At 38.6% G+C, this 22,788-nt stretch overlaps 3 protein-coding genes across 4 annotated transcripts in view; 2 read left to right on the top strand and 1 right to left on the bottom strand.

The window, feature by feature from the left end:
- The first annotated feature begins 1,600 nt into the window (after positions 1 to 1,600).
- On the top strand, positions 1,601 to 11,064 carry LOC306984312 (uncharacterized protein). 2 transcript variants are annotated; one of them, XM_079585540.1, is made up of 8 exons: positions 1,601 to 1,926; positions 2,294 to 2,362; positions 3,607 to 3,678; positions 5,213 to 5,388; positions 5,472 to 5,529; positions 6,041 to 6,212; positions 8,378 to 8,575; positions 9,114 to 11,064. In XM_079585540.1, the coding sequence occupies exons 1-8, from the start codon at positions 1,915 to 1,917 to the stop codon at positions 9,227 to 9,229; spliced, it is 873 nt and encodes a 290-aa protein (XP_079441666.1). In that variant the 5' UTR covers positions 1,601 to 1,914; the 3' UTR covers positions 9,230 to 11,064. The 2 variants fall into 2 exon arrangements, with proteins under 2 accessions (XP_079441666.1, XP_079441667.1); XM_079585541.1 differs by having other exon boundaries at positions 1,632 to 1,926; positions 2,297 to 2,362; positions 9,114 to 10,435.
- On the bottom strand, positions 11,065 to 18,137 carry LOC306984319 (uncharacterized protein). The gene is made up of 3 exons (XM_079585569.1): positions 17,855 to 18,137; positions 14,555 to 15,244; positions 11,065 to 12,867 (listed from the first exon to the last, which is right to left on the bottom strand). The coding sequence occupies exons 1-3, from the start codon at positions 17,895 to 17,897 to the stop codon at positions 12,782 to 12,784; spliced, it is 819 nt and encodes a 272-aa protein (XP_079441695.1). The 5' UTR covers positions 17,898 to 18,137; the 3' UTR covers positions 11,065 to 12,781.
- The window catches only part of sat2a.1 (spermidine/spermine N1-acetyltransferase family member 2a, tandem duplicate 1), a 32,379-nt gene continuing 27,678 nt past the window's right edge, over positions 18,088 to 22,788 (top strand). The window contains exon 1 of the mRNA XM_079585589.1: positions 18,088 to 18,433. Within this exon, the coding sequence (XP_079441715.1) occupies positions 18,423 to 18,433 (11 nt within the window). The 5' untranslated portion in view covers positions 18,088 to 18,422. The remainder of the gene's footprint in view (positions 18,434 to 22,788) is intronic.

The raw sequence follows: 22,788 nt of genomic DNA on the forward strand, positions 1-22,788 counted from the left end.
ATATATAATAAACATGTAAACGTATCATTACATTGCTACAGTGTTTGTTATTATAAAGTAGAACAATGAATAAAATCCCTGATTAAAACAGAAAGTACATCATGTATTCTGTAGAATATTTGCAGTAGACAAAACACATTCCAGCGAGTCTCTTCTGGCAGCTTTGGGCGGCTGCTATTGTGTTCACTTCCTGTTGTGGGCAGCAGGTTGACATCACTGTGCTTGATATATGTGCAGTGAGTCATTTGTCTGTCGACTGTTGAATTAAGTCAACACAGAATCTAACAGCTACAGATTGTGACCTTTCAGCACATTAATCAAGGCTATTATTGATTCATGTGCTGAAAAAAAATATTGCCATTTTTTGATACACAGATGAATACAGCATGAAAATATGAAAGAACCCATCACTAACTAACTAACATCATTAACTAGGCAATTTCAGCTGTGCATGCGGAGACAGAAGATCCTGTGACAAGAAAGCACTGCTGTCTGTTTGTTGGTTTTAGAGCGGTTTATTTGGGCACTTGTTAGCTGGTCAGGCTTGGAGACCACCAGACCACCCATCTAAACCCCAGCTTAAAGGGATAGTTCACCCAAAAATGAAAATGTTGTCATTCATTTCTCACCCTCGTGAACACAAATGAAGACGTTTTTAACGAAATCTGAGCGATTTCTATCCCCTCCATTGACAGCTACACAACTACCACTTTGACGCTTCACAAAGTTCATAAAAAGATCATAAACTTATCCATGTGAATTGAGCGGTTTAGTCCACATTTTCTGAAGAGACTCAATCGCTTTATCCCTCAGGTTGTGTTCAAAACCCTATAACACTTCTGATCCCGGTCAAAAATGACCGGCCTATAAAATAGCTTATAAATCACTGGTTATATCAACAAACATTGGATTAAATCTTTTTGTCAACTTGTTTTCTTTCAAGTAGGACTGGTTTTGTATTTCTATTTACATCTGATTCATTTAGGCCTCATTTATCTGAGAGTAGGCATCTAATTTTTTCAGTAAAAAAAGCATTATTTTTGAATAACTTTTGAAATATTAAATAAACTATGGAAAAAATTGGCACTGTTGATCACACTAGTCTACTTTAATGTTTTCACCAGGAAGTTTGTTCTGAAATGCTTTTATTTTGTAAAACAAAAAAGGCAAAACTTGTGGTGTTTTGTAGGCCGGTCATTTTTGATCAGTTTACATTTGTTATAGGCCATAAGTAGGCTAGTAATGACCTGACAATGTGACTAAATGAAAATAATAACCTTGTACTGCTAAATTACAGTGTCGTAGGCTACCACAGAGCAAATGCAATCCATATATTTACTTTGGCCTAGTTCTTATAACTGAACACAAAACGGCAGTTGGCTATAAAATCCTGTGGCTATAATAATAAATTCCAGATTTTGCCTGTTGGTCATAAATGACTCTGCGCGTAAATCTGTGCACTGATGTAACCATGAATCTTTCCAACGTCATTGAGTATTCGTGCTAGATTAGATTTATCTCCTGTAATGGTATTTTAAACGTTACTCTCCAAAAATACATTAAAAGTATCTACACAGGAGGAGGTGATGTGATATTTTACGTTTTTCTTTGGGAGCACAACACGCAGAAGATCCCTTGGATGGATGGAAGCATCTGCACAATGATCAGCGCGAGAAATACGAAATAAGATCTGAATTCCTATACACCTGAACCCGTGGATGAAAAACATTATGAGAGATTATTGCTTGCATTATTAATTTCCAATGAAAGTGACACGATGTATAGTAGCCTAAGGGGGAGACAAAGAAGAGGATATGGAAATAGGCGTGACATGCAGTGTGCTTGCCGTAATTTGCCCAATGTTAATGCATCACATTTACAAGTGGTTTGATTGTCCATCGCGTGCATGTAAACATGAGTTCTGGTGTAAGTATACAAATGTGCTTGACATGCTTTTTTATGCTCAAACCTCTCGTTTTTGCGGTTAGATATTGCTTGACAGTCATAAACGGTGTTGCAAACGTCGTATTATAATGATGTGTCAGAAGAAAACATAATATGTAGGCTAAATGTGTAGGCTCATAGGCTAATTACAAGGGTTTTTAATTTTTTTCTCAACCCATCGCTGGCAATGACAGGCTTGGCTGCAGTTGCCTAGTAACGGAGCAACGAGCGATGTGCGCTTCACCAAATCCTGTTCATTCAGGATTAGAAGGTTAAAAAAAAGTGTGTATTGTGTACAATATAAGAACAACTAATTAGATAAACTGTTTGCTTTTTGTGACATATGCAGGAGGAACAAGAACACAGGACGAGACTCCAGCACTTCCTGTCCGAACTTGCAATATTGGGTTCTTTACAGGTGGGCTGGTACTGAAGTAGCCTAATAGCCTACTATCATTTCATAGATGAGTGAAGTTTATGAACAAACTGTGATGTTGGCTTGACAAAGCCTTTTCTGAAAGTTTTAAATAACTTAAAAAGCACATTGCAAATGTGTTGCTAGCATAATATAGCATGCTGTTAGCATGATTTAACGTTGCTAGCATGATTAGTATGTTGCTAGCATGAATTAACATGTTGCTAGCATTAATTAGCACGTTGCTAGCATTTTTAAACAGTTAATTTAATTCAGCATTTGTTGCTGACATGATTTAACATGTTACTAGCATGATTAACATTGTTAGCATGTTGCTATCATGATTTAACACGTTGTTAACATGTCTTTACATGTTGCTATCATGATTAGCATGTCACTATCATGTGGCTAGCATTAATTAGCATGTTTGTAAGCATCCAAGCATGAATTAACATGTTGTTAGCATGTTGCTAGCATTACTTAACAAGTTGTTAGTATGTTTTAGCATGCTGCTAAAGACCACATGTAGATGTCAAAGGACTGCATATAGCTACTATACGAATGTTTAGCACATTTCTAGCACGAATTAGCATGTTGCTAGCATGTTGTCCTAGGATTGTCATTAAGCTTTGCTATCTTAATTACTCGCTGCGTCCAAAATCAACCACTTCTCTACTGTATAGCATGTGAAAAACAGTACACCAACAGAGTAGTATGTCCGAATCCATAGTATTCGAAAAACGGTATGTAAAAAGTCCCCTGGTGACCTACTACTTCTGCATTCGCTGGACACTTTACTGTCCCATGAGGCCACATGAGAGGATTTATGAATGGAAGTGAAGTGACACAACTGGTAGCTGGTCACATGAAAATGACAACATGGCAGATGTAGTACGTCCAGATTACATTCATACTACACACACTCTATATAGAGCGTACTTTTTTAAGTTGCGAATCTCCTATTCAAATGCAGTACCTACTCAAGTATGTGATTTCAGATGCAGCGTACAAGTCTTATTGTGCAAAAGTCTTGACCCCCTTAATGAGAGTCTATGGGACTTTTCATAGTTTGATCATCTGCTTAACGGAAATCGTAAATTGGATCAGTTAGAAAAGATACAGCATACCAAGTCTGCAATCTCTAGGATGAGATACTGTTTAAATTTAGTCTCAGAAGAAGAAGAAAAAATGTCTTGCCACTGTTTTCACAGTCTTTTATGTCTGTCTGTCTGTCTGTCTGTCTGTAGGGCTTCCATTATTTCCAGCCCTGGCTAAGAGGGAGAGAGGAACTTCTGTTGACCGTAGTCAACGATGACTCGGTAGGGTCTTTGTTAATCTGTTTATCTCTCTTTATTTTCTCTCAGACAGTCTTTATATCCAAAAGTTTAAGATGTTTGGAGACGTTAAAGGGATAGTTCACCCCAAAATGAAAGTGCTGTCATTAATTACTCCCCCCCTCAAGTCATTTTAAACCCATAAGACATTCGTTCATCTTCGTAACAAATAAAGATAAAGAGATTTCTGTCCCTCCATTGACAGCTACGCAACTGACACTTTGACACTTCATTAAGTTCATAAAGAGATCGTAAAACTAATCCATATGAATTGAGCGGTTTAGTTAAACATTTCTGAAGAGACTCGATCGCTTTATATGATGAACTGATTGAATTTAGGCTTTTATTCACATATAAACACTGATCAGCAAACATAAACAGAAGAAGTGATGTGTAACATGGGAATGAACATCATTGGTTCTCGCACGTCAAGCGAACATGCTTGAGCTTCCGTTTACCACAAATGATGTGTGAGTTGATGAATGTTTATGTGAATAAAAGTCTAAATTCAATCTGTTAGGCCGTGTGTCCACCAAAGCGTTTTTAGCCAGCTGAAAACGCAAAGCTATGTGCGCTTGAGAGCGTTTTGACAGCGCAATTTTTCTTAAGTTGGGCATCGATTAATCGTGATTAATTGCATCCAAATTAAAAGTTTGTGTTTAAATAATAATAATAAATATATGTATGTGTACTGTGTATAATTATTTTGTATACATAAATACACACATATGCATATATATATTTAAGAACTCATTCCATGTATATATTTATACATAATTTATATTATATATAAATATAAATCTTTTATAATTTATACATAAATAAAAAAAATTTCTTAAATATATACATCCATTTGTGTGTATTTATATATACAAAATAATTATACACAGTACACATACATATATCATTTAAACACAAACTTTTATTTTGGATGCGATTAATTGCGATTAATCGTTGCCCATCCCTACCACACTTTGTTGCTATGATACAGAATATCCGTTGGTCGGTGTGGTATTAGTCCCACCCCTCCTCCACTGTGATTGGTTGGTTGGGTAAAAAGTGACAGTGATGACAGTTTTACCCAAAGGCGACCAGTAAAAAACACCAAACGCTCATCGCTTCAGCGTGAAAAAGACGCTCAGTGCCTCATTACGCTCATGGCGTTTTAAAAACGCGCCGCTCCCATTGAAAACAATGGAAAAAACACGCCAGCCGTGTGAAAAAACGCTTTGGTTTCAGAAAGTTTAGACTAAACCGCTCAATTCATATGAGTGGTAGTTGCGTAGCTGTCAATGGAGGGACAGAAATCTCTCAGATTTCATCAAAAAGATCTTCATTTGTGTTTCGAAGATGACGACGACATGAGGGTGAGAAATTAGTGACAGAAGTTTCATTTTTGGGTGACCTATCCCTTTAAATCATCCGTTCTAGCGCAGCTACAAATCTATAAACACATACTAGTATATCCCTGGAAACAACTGCTGCAGCATCTGATGGCTACGTCTTTCTTTACTCACAGCGATGGCGTTCTCCTGGGTTTGCTGTGTCTGTGGCCTCCACCTTCACCAGCTCGACCTGCAGTAGCAGTTACAGTCTGGACAGCGATTACGCCAGCTCACCTTTAGCAGGAGAAGAACCACTTCCACAGCCCGAACACCAGACACCAGAGGCCACACAGCAACAGACTCCCAGCAGGTGGAGAGGAAATATCCTTCGACTCGCTCCAGCAATTATAAACCAAGTGCTGTAAATCCATTCTTTTCATTATTCACTTATAGGGATGTTGATTCTCATCTTCTCCCAGCCTCACCGAGTGAGAAAGAGATCGCCGTTCCTGTGAGTATCGTTTCAGATTCACAGACTTCAAGGGCCAAGGTCAAATTCACAGATTAAGAACATTACTAATCTTAAAATACACTGGGAAATTGATTAGAGAAGACATAAAGATGAAATACAATATACAGGTGAAACTCTAAAAATGTGAATATCGTGCAAAAGTTCAGTATTTATTTCAGTAATTCAACTTAAAAGGTGAAACTAATATATTATATCGACTCATTACATGCAAAGTGAGATATTTCAAGCCTTTATTTGTTACAATTTTGATGATTATGGCTCACAGCTTATGAAAATTAAAAATTAGAATATTGTGAAAAGGTTTTTATAAGCCATTAGCAATTTATAAAATTAACTTTTGCATGAGATTAAAAATGTTTCGAGTTTCACCTGTAGGTTGCGTAGTGCTCCCTTGTATTTTCCCTTTGACTTTTCTTTAAGATATCAAGACAACATTTCTGATTGTCTAGCAGTAGTCAAGGGTCTCAAAAGAGTTTTTCTCTCATTGCAGGAAATGAACTGCACCCTGTTCCTGTTAGCCGGCTATGCCAAGTATGGGCAACCTTATGCCTGGATTAGATCCAACCACGAGCGCCTAGTAAACGTTGGAGGAACTGATACGCTAGTCAAGGATACACCAATGAAACTTAAGTCCATCACAGACTGGGTTTCAACATCCCAAGGTTTTAAGATCAACTTTTATTGGCCATAATATCATTATTTATAGTATATACACCATTTCTTTATGTTCCTGGCTCAAGGTTTAGAAACTTTTAAAAGGTTAAAGATTATGTATGAATAAATGCACATATGGCTTACTTTAGTGGCTTATGGTGGTTGTACAAACAAATAGTTGTGTGTTACCATAATACTTATTAACGCCCCAGCAAACATCTTGGCTTTAACTAAAATTGAGCAAAATAACTGAACTGTACGCTTAGCTTACAACAACGATGTACTAAACACGGAAACGTTTTTCCTTTGTGTTTTTCTGTGTACAGACCACAACGTTGTCAAAACGATCCCCGTTCACACGGATCCATTAACTAAAAACGCTGTAGTATTATTATTAAATAGTTTTATTAATAAGATTAATTAATAAAAAAAATTATTCCTCCCAGAATCGGAATTGGATCGGATCGTGAGGTGCCTAAAGATTACCACCACTACTATACAATGATGTATTGCTTGTCTTTGTTGAATAATACCAAAGATAAACAGCTTAAAAAATAATCGCATATTAAATCGCAATATTGGTTTAAAAAAAATCGCAATTTGATTATTTTCCAGATTCATTCAGCCCTTATTCAAATACTTGCACTTTGAAACGCATAAGAAGTTTTTAGTTGAAAACTGTGTTGTGTAAACGGCCCCTGGTTATAATGAAGTTTTACTTTTCAACTAAAAACGTAAAACTTTTATATGCGTTTTGGCCGTTCATTTACTTTACAACAGTGTTTTTGGGGCCTAAAAATGCACATTTTTGAAAATTGATTTCTAAGTGCAAGTTTTTTTAAACGATACCGTTATCATCTCTGTGTAAACCACAAAAATGCGAATTTGTGAAAACATTGACACACGCATGAGTATAAAGTGTTCAGTCTATAGATGTGTACGTGTTTCTTTACAAAGTGTCATTGCCAACCACTGGCCTAGCATGAATGATACACCGTTTTTAGTCGTTTTCGCAGTTCCGTGTGAACGTCAAGTCACCTTTATTTACATAACACTTTATACAATACAGATTGTTTCAAAGCAGCTTTAAAGTGATAACAGGAAAATTATTCAATGATGAAAACACTTCATTTCGGCTGTACATCTTCAAACACTGTCTTTGTTCAGCTGAAGTCAGTTCAGTGTTGATTCAGTTACGTTTTAAAGATCAATTATTACATTTGTTTATTTCATCTAAAAAAGCACTTCTACAGAAACCAGTGAAGTCATTGTCCAGCTCAGTTCAGTTCTCATCCTATATACTCAGTACAGTCAGATCAATAATATTGTTGAATATTAAGTGTTGAAAATACGCCCAATGGAAACACGTAATTTTCGCAAAAACTCACAGTTATCGCAAAAAAGCTTTTACGCTCGCATGAGGTAGTTTTTCAGTCAATTAAAAAAATAAATATTTCGCAAAACTGCAATGGAAACAGTTTTTGCGCATTTACAGGTCACCTGGCGTAGATGGCGCGGTGTGTTCGGACAGAATACGAGATCGAGTTCTTTATTAAATTCATAAAAGACAAAATAATTACAGGAATACTGGACTCTAAACCTCAAAGAAATGCCACAACCAAGACCTCGAAGCAGATTTGAGGGAGAAACACCCAGAAACTCCTCATATGTCTCAAGTATAATGGTCTTTCCTTGCCATTAATGATTAGATAACACACGTACGCCTCCTTCGATTAATAATAATGGCTAGTGTGGCGGCTGCTATATATATATATAAACCTACCAACATTCGTTGCCATGATTTTTGGAAAGATTATCGCTAGAGGGAAAAATTATATTTTAGACGCATTACATCGGTTAATGGAAACGCGTCATTTCGCAATCGTTTTTTATCGACATTTAGAAAAAATCACTAAAGTTTTGCGCAAATCTGTAATGGAAACGTGCCTATTATTGGCAAGAAACCCAAACTCATCAGGTGACAGAATGGAGGAAAAACCTTGGGAGAAACCAGGCTCAGTTCTCCTGGCCAACGAACGAACAATGTGTGGACAAGATTGTGATCGTCGGATTGACAGATTGTGGTCTTCTGTACGCGAAAAACATAGTTATCGTGTAAACGTACCCTTAGAGGAGCCTTACATAACACACTAAACATGTCTCTGCCCTGCAGGAACTCATGTATGGGACGTAGTGAGTGAGTTGGTGGGACTGTGCACCATGCCGCCTCCAGACAACCCCTTCTCTCTGGACATGCGCTACCTCCAAACCCTGTCCCTCCCAGAGCGCTTCCTGGCCACCGGGGCGCTCCTGAATTTCCTGGAGATGATTGTGGTTCAGGGAAGCCGAGAGGAACCGTTCTATGATCTGGGTGAGAACAGAGCTTGAATTTCTTTGAAAGATTGGAGTCCGGGAAATCAGGATCCAAACATTTTGAAAGCTCTTTTGTCCTTGTGCTCACAAGATAAGGGGTGTAAGAAAAACAATAAAAAACAGTCTGATTCATACTATTGTAAGGCCTGCCCAATCATGTATAGTGTTGTATGATAATTGTTCACATTAAACCATATAGACTTTTGGGTGAATTTCAGGCGATCTCAGCATGAGAGAGCAAATGAATACAATACTGATTGACTCAAGTGTGAATGTGTCTTGGATGGGAATGCTAATTTCGCAAGAGAGAGTTCAAATGTTAATTTGTTTTCTCAGAGAGTGTCTCTCTCTTCCAGTTCGTCCAGTTTCTCCAGTCGCACAATACATCCTGTGTCTGATATCTAATGTATTCATCTAATCACTAATGTATTCTGTAATCACTTTCTTTTCTCCTAGAGCCACAGCTTTTTCCAGTTTGTGTAAAACAGGCCTAAGGCTAGTTTTTTTTCTTCTTCTTCTTCTGGTATGTTTCTTAGTTGTGGCAGAGTTGGTGCCATTGAGACGACTTCATTTCCAAAGCCTCTCTGAGTTCCAGAAGTTTCAAGGCAGTGACGGGTTTCACAGGACTTCAAGTCACTTAGCCGACGAATGAGAACTGATGGTTCAAAATACAACGACATGCATGAGTTTTCAATTCCAGAGGATTTTAACAATTAACTCCAAACATCCCAAACAGTTACGAGTTAAACCATGAACTAATACAGTATGTTTTGTTCTTTATTTTTTTTGATACTAAAGAAACATTCATTTATGTGTAAACAAAGAGGGTTAATAATGACAGCTTTAGCCCCATGACTTTAAGCTCCTAAATGTGAGCCATGGCATGTTTTTGTGAACCACAGCATGTATATGTCTTTGAGAAGTTATGAAATCAGACCAGGAGTATTTTAATCCCTCGCATTAAAAGATTTGCGCCCCATGACTTAAGAAACTTTAAGGATGTAGTCTGTCCTGGAAGTCAAGGAAAACACTGGCTTTTTAGGAGCCATTTACACAACACCGTTTTCTACAAAAAACGGAAAACTTTTTATGCTTTTGGCCGACAACAGCGTTTTGGGGGCCGGAAAATGCAAACTTTTCAAAACAGGTGTGTAAGTGCAGGTTTTTGAAAACACTACTGTTATAGTCAACGAATTTGTGATTGTGAATTCGTGGGTTAGTGTTTCTTTACAAAGTGACATTGCCAATAACTGACATGACATGCAGAATACAGCGTTTTTAGTCGTTTTCATAAACAGGGATCGTTTTGACAACATTGTTGTCTGTACGCAAAAAAAAACGCAAAAGAAAAACATTCCTGTTTTAAGTTGTCATGTAAACGTACCCTTAGAAGTTCTTGGTGTCTTCACTATTAACTCTTTCCCTTCCATTGACGGAAATTTCCATAATTTATGAGACAGCTCTTCCAGCTTTCCATGTTTTCACTGTTATATGTTAGGGGGCGCTATTGTGCATCTAACTGAAAGAGGACTGAATCTCCTGATCAAAACACATGTGAAGAAGCAGCAGAAACTAGCGATAGCATATGTAAGCAGATGCATATGTAAAATAACATGATCATCAACATTAAACAGATATAATTAAAAACTGCCTAATGTTACCGAATGAAATGTCGACCCAGGACTGTTGGACTGTGAAGCTTTGGGGGTGTTGACGGACTCGGATCTACTTCATCGGTGTTTTGATCATCGTTCTGAATCCGATCTGGACGTAGTCTTTGACAAAAACTGTTTTTTCTCAGCTTTTTGCGCAAGATGTTGCTTTTTTTAATGAAACTCGCATTCAAATGTTGATAAAAAAAGAATACATTAAGCTAGAATAAAACTACTTTTTTAAAGCAGAGGCTCTGTTCTTTCTTTTGATAAATTGCATGGTCAGATATTCATACAACAAAATATTCTGGGAGCAATGACATTTTTGTGAAAATTATCAAAAATGCTGGCAGTAGCTGGCAGCCTTTTTTTTTTTTTTTTAAATGCTGGCAGGGAAAGTGTTAAAAATAAATGTTCCAAAAGGTTTTCACAGCGACGTCATGAAAAATATTCCCACTATTAAAGTCCACATGATATCAAAATTGACCATATTTACTTTGTTTGCCTAAATTAATCGTTTTGTGGTAAACTAATCATCCATGCAAGTCAATCCACACACACACACAAAAAAATTGGCTTCGTAATCTTTAATCAAAATCTGAAAATGCGGTCCATCAACTGTCTGGTCACCAACATTCTTCAAAATATCTTCTGTGTTCAACAGAAGAAAGAAACTCAAACGGGTTTGAAACAACTTGAGGGAGAGTAAATGATGACAGAATTAAAATTTTTGGGTGAACTGTCCCTTTAAGAGCCTTCTGTGCAATGAAAAGGTTCCATGGATGTTAAAGGTTCTTCATGTAACCATCAATGCCAATAAAGAACCTTTATTTTTAAAGAGTATTTTGTCTGTTTAATAAGTGAATAAAATACAAGACACAAATGTTTCATGTATAAAAAGTTTAATATTCCATAAAATACATTTAATATTTAAATAGGTACACGCAAATAGTTTTAAAATAAGGTACAAGAACATTCATAGAACATTAAAACACCTCATAAAGCAGACAGAACAGATCCAACAACAGACCTGAAGTCTTTGTAGTGCCAGATATGGTTTAATACAACTTTAAATAAAATCCATAAGGATAAAACAGGACAGAAAAAAAAAAAATCCTTTGACGTAATTGCCCTAACGCATCAGGCACAATGTTTAATACCATGAGGCACTGACTGTATACTACCGTGATATATGATGCAATGCTCAGTAAGCATATGTAACGGTGTGAAGGAAAGTGCTAGACAATCTTTGTACTAGGAAAACTTGGTTGTTCCAGTCATGCGAAGCAGAGCGTCCTTGTTTAAAATAGTTATGCAACCAGGCCAGTTAAAAATGCTTCCTTGCGCTTCATAACTACAGTACATGCAACTGCAGTGCAACGATGCCGCTTTTCCAAGGACATGACTCTATGCAAACATACCTTTGAATCAGTCAGCATTCTGATGTCATAAGCGGCTGCCTAGAGACCGTTGGCTTTTTTTCCCCTTTTTTAAAGAAAAATGGGCTGATGTTGTAAAAACTTGCAGTTACAGAGAGAGAGAGAAAAAAGAAAAAAAGAAAAAAGGGGATTATGGCCTCAAAAACTACTGCATTGAGAAAATACTTCTCATTTTCAAAGTAATACCATTACCTCTACACTTCATTGTCTGTTGGGAATTACCGTAGAAGCTACGCTTCAAGTTCAAAGTTTGAATGACTCAAGCTATGAATAAAAATGGCAAACTGAGGTAGAACCCGGCAAAGCATGATATGGCTATAAGACAAGACCACCAGAAACAAAAATCTCAGTACCTCCGTCTTTCCAATGCCAAATTACAACCAGTCCTGATGCCAAGTAAATATGCAGTAAATAATTCACCATGAATGATAGAGGATATGAATTCAATGTCATTAGTAACACCGTGTAGAGATTTGGCCATATGAAAAAGAGCATTTGGAAGCATACAGTAGTGTAGGATAAAAAGCTGATTGTCTTTACCATAAAAAGCATTACTTCCATTGTGCATTTGGGATAGAAACACTTTTAAAATACTGACGATCTGATCGTGCTACTGTTTACCATCATGCATCCACCCACTTTCCACACGGATCCTCTCTTCATACCTCGAATACAAACAAAAAACGCTCTCTTTGCTCATCAGTCACATTAACAAACTACCCAGACATGTACACGGAGGAGGAGACTGACTAGAAACACTCAACTCTGTGATACATACACGGCTTTAAAACTAGATACCAGTTCAGTGCAGATGAACAGCTTTGGTTTTTTGTCTCTTAGTCCTTAAGCAAACAGAGATAAGATGACTGAATCCATCAACTTCCTAAACCACAAATAAGTATCTCTGGAAACCTATAGTTTATCACTTTGGTTAATTGGCAACCTCAAATGTGTTAGCTGTTCAGACACAGACTCGGCACAAGCTTGAGTTGCAAACTCTTATCAAAGCTCAAAAGTTCCACCAGTTGTAGGTGTGGTTGTCCTTTTCCTCACATTCAATTGTGGAAATTTCCAGGCATCACAAAATTAAACTCCAGGGTGTGGCGGGCACTCTCAATGCCAGTTGTCACTGGCAGAACCTCTTCTGGTGATGGCACGGAGAGGACTGTGGGACACCGACCCCCTCTTCTTCCAACGGACTGCAACACAAAACAAAACACAGTTAAAACTTTGAAATGGAAACTAAAAAGAACATTGAGGAAATTAGAACTTTACAAGATTCTACTGGAAACCCTAACGCTCAAAATTAATTAATTGGTTTGAGTAGGACAAACTTAAATTAAACTAATTAGTTCAGTCAAATTAACTTTTATGAGTATTTAGCACTTTCTTTTTCTTTCAAGTTCACAGAACTGATATATTTTAAGTAAACTGAATGGTTTCATTGTTTTGAGTTTTATGAAATGATTTTAAATTTAGACAAACTTAAGTTTAACTGAAACGGCTGGGATGTCTATTTCCCAGCATGCTTTGCCGATGGCACTCGAAAGGGAGAGTAAATGCCAAAAATAAGTGTAATATAATGTTTTTTTTTTGTGTAAGATTAATCTTAAGTGGGGGATTTAGTATTGATTAATGTTTTGTTATGCTAATTTGGAAGAATTTCTGTTAATGTTGGTTTTAGGATAGTTACCATCATGGTGACAAGTGGTGCGTGCAGTTTGATTTGAGAGCAAATAATACTTTTTAAAGCTAACTAAGTTTATACTAATAAAAGTGTTCACATTGAGATTACATGAACGTTTTAAGTTAATTGTATGAATAAATGTACTCAAACATTTCAAGTTAAGAACAATTCAAATGTATAAATGCAAAATAAAAATCTGCTAGTTCTGCTTACTTAAACTTTGAATTTCATAACTTAAAAAATTTGAGGCAATTGATTGCCTTAAATGTTTTGAGTTCTGCCAACTTATTCGGGTTTACAGAAGTTCTCAACTCTGGCTCTCGAGATCCACTGTCCTGCTCCAAACCTAATCAAACACACCTGAACAAGCGAATCAAGGAGCAAGTTAGATCAGGGTTAGAGCAAAACTGCAGGAAAAATTAATTTCAAGGGGCAGTGTTGAGATCGATAGATTGTTTTATTCTAAGGCTATTTTAATGCCCAAATTAAAATGACAAAAATACAATTATCATATAAATACAATAAAACCAAGCAAATAAACTAGTAATGTTAGATTTTGAAAAATCCAAAACCTTTTCAGGCATAATCTTACTTAAGTCCTTAAGTGAAATAACTTCATAAAAGAGCATTCTACTTGTATTATACTCAGGACAGTCCAATAAATTATGTTTAACAGAGAGGGGATACAGTTGGGTCTTCACCTTTAAGCAAAAAAACACGTGTCAAACTTGTATGACCTATCTGACACTTGATCAGATCTAGTTTTAAGTGATTAAAAGTCTGTTTGAAATGGCCAGAGTTGAGAAGAGAACCCTGGTCCCAGTGCTTGTACTCCTCATTGCACTCATTAACATTAATGCATTTGGCAGATGCTTCCATCCCAAGTGACTTGCATTGCATTCAAGGCACACATTTGATCAGTTCATGCATTCCCTGGGAATTGAACCCATGACCTAGGCATTGCTAGCACCATGATGTTTGAGCTACATACTCAGTTCCTGGAGAGCCACTGTCCTGCAGAGTTTAGCTCCCAACCTTAAACACTCCTAAACTACCAATTAAAAATCTTCAGGATTGTTAGAAACTTCCAGGAAGGCGTTTCGGAGCGGTTTGGAGCTACCCCTCTGCAGGACAGTGGCACATGTGAGCTACAGGAATCTTGCACTCATCAGTCTTCACTTTGTCCCTCTTCAACTCACCTTTTCCCAAACTGGCTGGCAATGTTGACCCTCTGGGTGCTGTGGGCGTACCGGGCATCTCCGGCTCTTTAGTGATCCCGTCCCCCTGCGGTAAGGTGGCGCATCCACCCTGCCAGTCATTGAGCGCTCGCTGAAACGACCTCGCTAGGCAGGCGGTCATGTCCTTTGCCCTTTCTGCCCGACTGCACCAGAACACTCTGCATTGCAGTTGCTGACCGGGCTGCCGGCAGATGTAAAGAAACACATTGGGTCTGGCCGTGTGCGAGGCGCAGTACGCGATGTCCTGCAAGTAAGTCTTAGTGAGCTGCCTTCCGGTGCTCAGTTCTTTAACTTCAACGTATCGGGGCCGCACTACCAGGGCGTGGTCCTTAGAAAGCTTCCCGGGGGCCCCGTCTAGCAGTCGATCGATGGCTTCCTCCGCCTGTTCTAAGTCCAGGGAGAAGATCTTTTTGGTGCCGAGGTAGTGCACCTTGAAGAGGGGATCGCCGTGAGAGAGGCTCTCCGTACGGTCCCGACGGAAACGCCGACGCAGAGCCGCCGGTGAGTTCTTTAGAGTTTGCATCAGATGGAAAGAGGCCAGAGCCATCGTGGGAGAAGATAAAAGCGGAGCTTTTTTGGAGTCACAGGGATCCTTCTCCTGCTTATCCAGTAAGCCTCCCAGTGTGGCGCAGCAGAGTATATCCTTGAGATCTGAAACAGAGGAAGAGAAAGATACTCATCAAATCACAACACGACTCGAAAACACATTAAACAACGCATGTATGATTGAAATGGTCTTTTTTCTTTACCCAAAAGAGACATTTACTCAAGTGTGGTCTAAGTGTTACTTTTCATTACCAGGTTTTTCCACACAATATTTACATGTTTAAGTACAAAAATGACCCAGAACATTATGTTCTTTTGTTGCAAGCAGACTGCAACTATCTGTGAGCTTTTCATGGAAAAATGGTCACAAAGTTTCAGTCTTCTAGGATCAGTTTCAGTCAAGCATTAACACACACGTGTGCATTGTGTCCTCCTGCATGCAGCACAGGAGCTTCAAATATTAAACAGGCCACATTTGCGTCTAGCAAGAGTGGAAGAACGTCTGCGAGTCATCCGAGACACTTTGCTGGAAAAAAGACGTTAATGAACCTGTGTGTGTGTGTGTGTGCGAGAGAGTGGGGGGACATCGAGAAGGTACTTTCCACTTCAATTTAGCAGCTTCACACCATGTTGAAGGGGCTTAAAGGGATAGTTCACTTTAAAATAAAAATTCTGTCATCATTTACTCACCCTCAAGTTGTTTCAAACCTGTACTAGTTTATTTCTTCTGCTGAACACAAAGAAAGATATTTTGAAGAATGTCGGTAACCAAAAAGTAGACTGTACCCATTGACTTCCATAGTAGGAAAAAAAAAATACTATGGAAGTCAATGGGTACAGACTACTGTTTGGTTACCGACATTCTTCAAAATATCTTTCTTTGTGTTCAGCAGAAGAAATAAATTAATACAGGTTTGAAACAACTTGAGGGTGAGTAAATGATGACAGAATTTTAATTTTAAAGTGAACTATCCCTTTAATACGATTTTGTTAATGTTTAGATGAGTAGGGATGGACAAATAAAAAATATAAAAACTGCCCAAAACTGATAAGCCACTAATTATCACTTTTTATCACCTTTATCACCTAATTATCACCTTATGGCTGATAATTGCAAAATTACCAACATTAAAATGTATAAATACAAACTAAAAGTTAGTTTAGGCATCAGAACATTCAATAAATATTCATTTTGAGATTGGCTAAAGTGTCATTAAATTTGTGTTTTTAAAGATTACTGTTAGTGTTAAATCACAGCACATGTAATCTAAATGTAAAAACAGGAAATGAGCATCCACATACATATCTAAATACGGTCCGATACTGATGAATACATTTCTAATATTGGTTGATAATCAATATGGTACTAATATATATCATGCATCCCAAGTTTCTGACCAAAAGCTCAAGAAGTTCCCATTTACTTAGTATGTAGAAACATGCACACCACCCATTTCAAACATGTACTTTAACAAAACCCTTGAGGGCCTCATTATGTCAAGTCCAAATGCATGGACGGGTGTTTAAGTTCCACCTTGCAGAAATTATGTAACACTTGAAGCATTTTTTTTCCCCCATTGTCTTGTGCTCCAGAAAACAAGCCTCACTTTTATTCCCGCATTGTGTTGGCCATGTGGCCGATACCATTGTGCTGCACTTTTTTTTCTCTGCTGTCTTTTTCCTGGCCCATTATTTGAGCATTCCCAGAGGCTTGTGATGTTGGTCACCACTCAGACGTCCAACTGTTTTTAGCTCTGATGCCTATTGAGGAGAGACTTTCTACAGGAAACAGCTTTAGACGACATCCCGCAACCTTCAAAATATTTCTTGTCCCAAAGACAATGGCGTGTAGCGTGTCATGTAAGGAATGCCAACACAACAAATAACCTAGACTGATTTGTTCTAGAAGCAACAAGACGCATACAGTAGTACACACACCTGTAAGGACCTCTCAGTTAGCCAACCTTTGTAAACATCTGACCCAGAATGAGATTTGTGAACGATGTCTGAAATGGCACCTTTTTTTTTTTAGTTCACTATATTTGAATAACTATATTTTTGTCTGTGATGTTGCCTCATTTGTTGTCAAGAGACACTCAGACCATGTTCTCACATGATAAGGACGTTCATAGTCAAATACAGTAGACAACTAGACGTAGATGTAAAGTAATTCAGATTGTTATCTTCTAGTTGCAGCTATTAATAGAGATGAGCTTTTTTAAACATGCTGTGGTCAACAGGAAGGAAAAACACAGCTTTAAAAGTCTGTATTGAACTTTAGTCAGGGATTCACTGTGGTCATCCACAAGCCTTGAAGAGTTGATTATTACAAATCGGTGAATCATGTTGTTAGGGGGGTTTTTTTGCAGTTTTTTTTTTTTTTTTAAATAACGGATGCCAATGCTGATATTGCTGGCCTACTAGGGAAAAACTGCAAAAAAATCCACTTACATTTCTTCCAGCCTGGTTTTACTGTGGTTGGTTCTGATCATGTAACATATTTATAAAATTGAATAGTAATTGAGTCTGACAGACTCCATCCATTAGGCTACTGCATAAAGACGAATAAAAAAATGGTCAACTACGGGACCAGTAGCTACGTTTCATTGGTTTAGGCTGAAAGATCTTAAACTAATACTCTATAAGGATGACAGAACAAAAAAAACTCATGCGCACAAATAAAGTTTCTTAAACAATTCGGTAAAAAAAACTCACCTTTCATGCACTCTTCGCTTTTGGTCCGGCACAGATAAATCATGCGTCCTCCGCAAACAGCTGAATGGCAAGTAGACGTCCACTCCAAACCTCGCACTTTTTGTCACCTCGTAAACCGGTTTTCACTAAAATCTAAATTTTAGCAGTAGGGACGCTTCACGATACACTGAAACCAACGCGCTATTGTACAATGTCTGGATTGGATATGAAACGAGGCAAACGCATGTTCTCCTGGCGTGGGCCGCGCGGCTCTGCTTACCTCACTCTGCGCGCTCTGACAAACCGAATGATGCAGGCGCGCGTCGCTGCGCTGTATTTGAGCGGCGTGTATTTGGCACGCCTCCGCGCCGCGGGGAGATGTGAGGCAACCACGAGGAGACGGAGTTAACGAGTGCTGGAAGAAGTGTACGAGGAGGGAGAGGGTGTGTGGGCAAAGTTCAGCCCTGAAGAAAGCGTCAGCGATGTACCCAAAAATAAGATTCACCAGGGACAACGACCCTGGTGACTTTTGGTTTGGTGGAGTGAGAAAATGAATATGTAAATGCTCAAGAACAGATAACATCGAAATATGACGAACTTGTAAGTACACAGACTGATAAGGGAACACTACACCTGCATGCTATATTTAGTAGGCTACTTTTGCTTTTTTTTTGACTGGTTTGTGCTTACCTGCACATACAGGGGGATAGGCCTACACTGTGGTAGAGGTGTATAAAATATAAATTATTGATACAACATTCAGTGTGTAGCTTATTTGGTATTATCTTTTAAATGTATGGTCAAATTTAAATTTAAATGCCTATATTTGACTCTTTATTAGACAGCTGACAAGCTTTTTACACTTGTTTTAAAAATATATAGTTGGTTAGTTAAGGTTGTTGTAACACTTTCTAAGGGTACGTTTACACAACAACAATGTAGGCTACTAAACATTTAAGTTTTTCCTTTGCATTTTTCATGTAGGCCTACAGATGACAACACAAATGATAAACACCCGTTAACACAGATCCACAAAAACAAGTAACGCTGTATCGCTTGCCTGGCCAGTAGTTGGCGATGTCACGTTGTATAGAAACACTACCCGCCTAAAGACTGAACATGTAATGTGCATCACCGTTTTCACAAATTTGCGTTTTTGTCATTTACACAGAGACGATAATGGTATCATATTCAAAAACGTTCTCAAAAGTTGTTGTATAAATGAACGGCCAAAACATAAAAAGGTTTTAATTTTTTAAAACGTGTCGTGTAAACGGCCCTAATTTCACTTTTATGGACCCACAAAGATTGCACAAAATGTGACAGTATAGACATTCAAAGCAAATGACACTCAAATTAATTCAGCAAATGAACACCAATGCATAGCAAACAAACAACCTTCAAATGGTTAAGTAGTGGGGTGAGTAATTGAAATGTTAATGATCATGGGCCATCAATACCACGGTTGCATTTATATTCTCAAATGCTTTGAGAGATGATGCATGGAGATTGCTATCTATTGCTGTTGTGCCAGAGCAAGACACTTAACCTCAGAGAGGGGTGAACTTTTTCAGAAATTATGTCCCTTAACAGCGTCTTTCCCATTGCAACCAAAGCCTTCACACTGTGCAGCCCCCTCAAACTGCTACACACCATTTACCAAATTGGCTGTAATTTGTTTGTACTCATCTCTACTGCACTGCTAGTTATGCTTTGCTCTGTCAGTGATGTGTTTATAGTACTTTTCTAGTTTGATTGTAATATATGATTTTATTTGATCTGTTTATCTCTTTCTATTCCACTGCACATTATTGAATTTCCACCAGCCTGGTTCAGTGAAATTGGGAATCTTGTCTCCTAAATAGTGAATCTCTGATTTAAAAAAGAAAAGAAGTGAAATAGAGTCCACAAATAACGAAGATTGGATGTCATATATCTTAGAAGATTTAAAAATTTGTATGTTTTACTGGTTTTCTGGGTTTTTCAGTAGAGTAAGTGAACGTGAATTGAGTTAATTCATGCCATGTGTTTAGACTGAACACCGAAAGGAACACTGAGCCCCTGTGTAATCAGCAAATGGGAGGCTTGGGGGACACACCCACCAAAGTACCTTTGGTAGCACAGCAGTGCTATTATACAACTGCCAATGACGCCACACAACCCCCCCCCCCCCCCCCCCCCCCCAACAACACAAACACACACACACACCGAATGCATAATGAGTCCAACACATTCAGTACAAACACACTGTCTTTCATGTAAACCTCAACGTGAAAAACAGTGTGCCAGGTTCATTGCACAGTGCCAAAGCAGGAATGACTGAACAATTGTCACGGGTAAATCTCTTGACGTAAACCACTTCATGTTTTTGCCAGTAGGATGGCAAATTGACATGAACAAGTAGGGCAACATACGTGCAAAAAATAATATTATATAAATGCAATATAAACACTGCTGTATAAAAAGAAATACAACCATTTCTGGATAAAACTGTCTTATCTGTGATCTTTTTGGTTATATCTTTGATCTTAATCTAATGTCCATCAAGTTGTGTTGTTATTTTTAGGGGTGGGGTTGCTATTTGTGGAGCCTGAGAACTTCAGGGAAGCAAAACATAAAAACTATTAGCTGTTTTCTTTCTTCAACTCAACATCTTAGTAATCAGAGCAACCACCCACTTCTCTCTGAAAACCTCCATATCTTATCTCACAGGCCTCAACTAAAGCTTTCCAACAAAAACAAGAAAATCTCAAAAAGCAGACAGTGCCTGCTCTAAATAGGGGACATGTTTAATTGCCTAAAATGTGATTTGGGCTTTTTCTCTAAGCAGGTAGCCAATTACCATGTTTTAACCAGGGGTCCGTTTCCCGAATCATCGTTAGCCAGCTATGGTCACAAGTTCCCGAACCATATATAGTTCTTACGAGTCTGTGTTTCGATGAACATTTGCAAACAGCATCGCAAAGTTGTGTGGTTGGAACGACAGCTCTCATCCTGTGGTTAGTTTCTTGTTTACATGACGTGGACTTAATAAATCCTTATTTTGAGCAAAATAAGCTAGCTGACATTCAGTACAACTTATATATTTTATTTCGAATACATACAAATGTCAATTACGTCACTTCGATTTAACACATACTACAGTATATCAAGAGATTTAAAGCACTGTTTTTGAAGAGTGTGCATGTGCGTACATACTCAAGTAATAAAGCAAAATAACCGAGAAAATGAGATTTAGTCCTCAAAAGCCATGTCCATAATTTATAGCAAAAAAAAATCTGCCATTAATTAGATAAAATTTGCGACAATACGGTTTCGGGAAACAGTCGTGACTAGCTAGTTGATTTCTTTAACGATGCATCGTACAATGGTTGCTATCATTATAGTTATCGTTCTTGTTGTGAACGGGCTTTAATGATAAAGATATAACACTAAAATAGTCCACGCCACACTCAGGTCATCAGCCGAATCCGGGAGGACAGATGCTCCATCTATCGCCCCTCAATGGGAACCTCCCTATATAAGGTATATGTCGTAGATATTGCAGCGAACCGCGCTCCTATGGCTGGCCAATCAGATTGGAGAAATGACTTGGATGTCAAGTTTCTCAGAGGGGCCAGGAGGCTGAATCTGCTTTGCACCTCTGTCCGCAATCCCGAGGGCAATTCAAGGCCCCCTTTTCAAGCCGCTCACAACAACCAACCTTCAGCCTCTTTTGCTAAAGAGCGCCTTTCTTCTAGCTTTGGCATTGGTCGAGCAAGTTTGCGACTTGCAGGCACTTTCAGTGGACGTATCTTGCCTCAAGTTTGGGCCTAATGACAGTAAAGCCGTCCTTATACCAAGAAGAGGCTGTGTGCCTAAGGTGGTTTCCACACCCTTCAGAGTTAGTAGGCTCTCTGCTCTCCCTTCCACTGAGGATGAGCATGCGCCACACCCACATTGCCCAGTTCAGGGCCCCAGGGTGTACATTGAGCGTTATAGCCACGCTCTAGGACGCTCAAAGGGGCTTCCAGTTACAAAGCAGAGGCTTTCTCGATGGACAGTGGCTGGATAGCTCTGACCGACAAGTCCTTGAGTTTGCAGTGCCCTATATGAGTAAGGGCCCACTCCATCAGGGGAATGGCCTCCTCTTGGGTTTGGTCTAGCGGAGTGTCCATTGCTGACATTTGTGTGGCGGTTGGCTGGTCCTTGCCATCAAACTTTGCCAGGTTTAACCTCCTGGACGTTCCTGCTCTTCAGGCACGGATATTAGGGACTTTAAGCTGCAGCTGCTGGTGGAACGGCAACGACAGCCGGAAGTAACCGATTAACTGCCGTGGCTAAAGAGTGCAAAAATCACTAAGCAACAGTAAAGAGTATGGCGCAGGGGATAAAATCATTTGACAAAATACAAATAAAGAAAGTGATTTTAAAAAGCAGGAGAGGGTTGCTTTGGGCCTTTAATGATATACATAAACAATTACAATGCCACATACCATAAAACAACATTAACTTTCTTAATCTTTCACGTAGTAACGACTATACGGGAAATCAGCTGTTCTCGCGTAGCAGACGGTCACAGTAGAACGTTGCGAAGTAGCAGTTAAAGTCGCGCATGCGCAATCGAACGCCAGAGTGCCGTTGCCGTCCCACCGGAGGCTGTTGCCTAAAGTCCCCATTGTCTGCTAGCCAGTCCCCAACCGCTGGGGTCTTACTTCTGGTGGCGTCATGCCTTACGGGCTTCGCCCCTAGACCCGAGACCATCTTACTGGACAAACTTTAAAGTCTCACTATAATTCTCGTTCCAGTTATCTCAGGAGCCGAGGTTACATTAGTAACCGAAATGTTATCATTATAGTTATCTTGGTGTGAACGGGGCTTAAGGGTGCTTTGATATTTCAGTTTGCTATGCTTAAGTTGAAGTGGTTTAACCTGTTTAACATGAACGTCTTGAGTTTCACAGTGCTTATTTATTA

Source organism: Phoxinus phoxinus, assembly GCF_949152265.1.
Source record: "Phoxinus phoxinus genome assembly, chromosome: 2".
NCBI classification, from domain to species: domain Eukaryota; kingdom Metazoa; phylum Chordata; class Actinopteri; order Cypriniformes; family Leuciscidae; genus Phoxinus; species Phoxinus phoxinus.

What these genes read in the sequence shown, in the direction of transcription:
- LOC306984312 (XM_079585540.1), top strand. An exon ending in CCGTAGTCAACGATGACTCG is followed by an intron (nt 3,679 to 5,212) that starts GTAGGGTCTTTG and finishes CTTTACTCACAG; the next exon opens with CGATGGCGTTCTCCTGGGTT. An exon ending in AGAAAGAGATCGCCGTTCCT is followed by an intron (nt 5,530 to 6,040) that starts GTGAGTATCGTT and finishes CTCTCATTGCAG; the next exon opens with GAAATGAACTGCACCCTGTT.
- LOC306984319 (XM_079585569.1), bottom strand. Translation starts at nt 17,897, where the DNA reads ATGATTTATCTGTGCCGGACCAAAAGCGAAGAGTGCATGAAAG. An exon ending in AAGCGAAGAGTGCATGAAAG is followed by an intron (nt 15,245 to 17,854) that starts GTGAGTTTTTTT and finishes CCTCTGTTTCAG; the next exon opens with ATCTCAAGGATATACTCTGC. An exon ending in GCCAGCCAGTTTGGGAAAAG is followed by an intron (nt 12,868 to 14,554) that starts GTGAGTTGAAGA and finishes TTTGTGTTGCAG; the next exon opens with TCCGTTGGAAGAAGAGGGGG.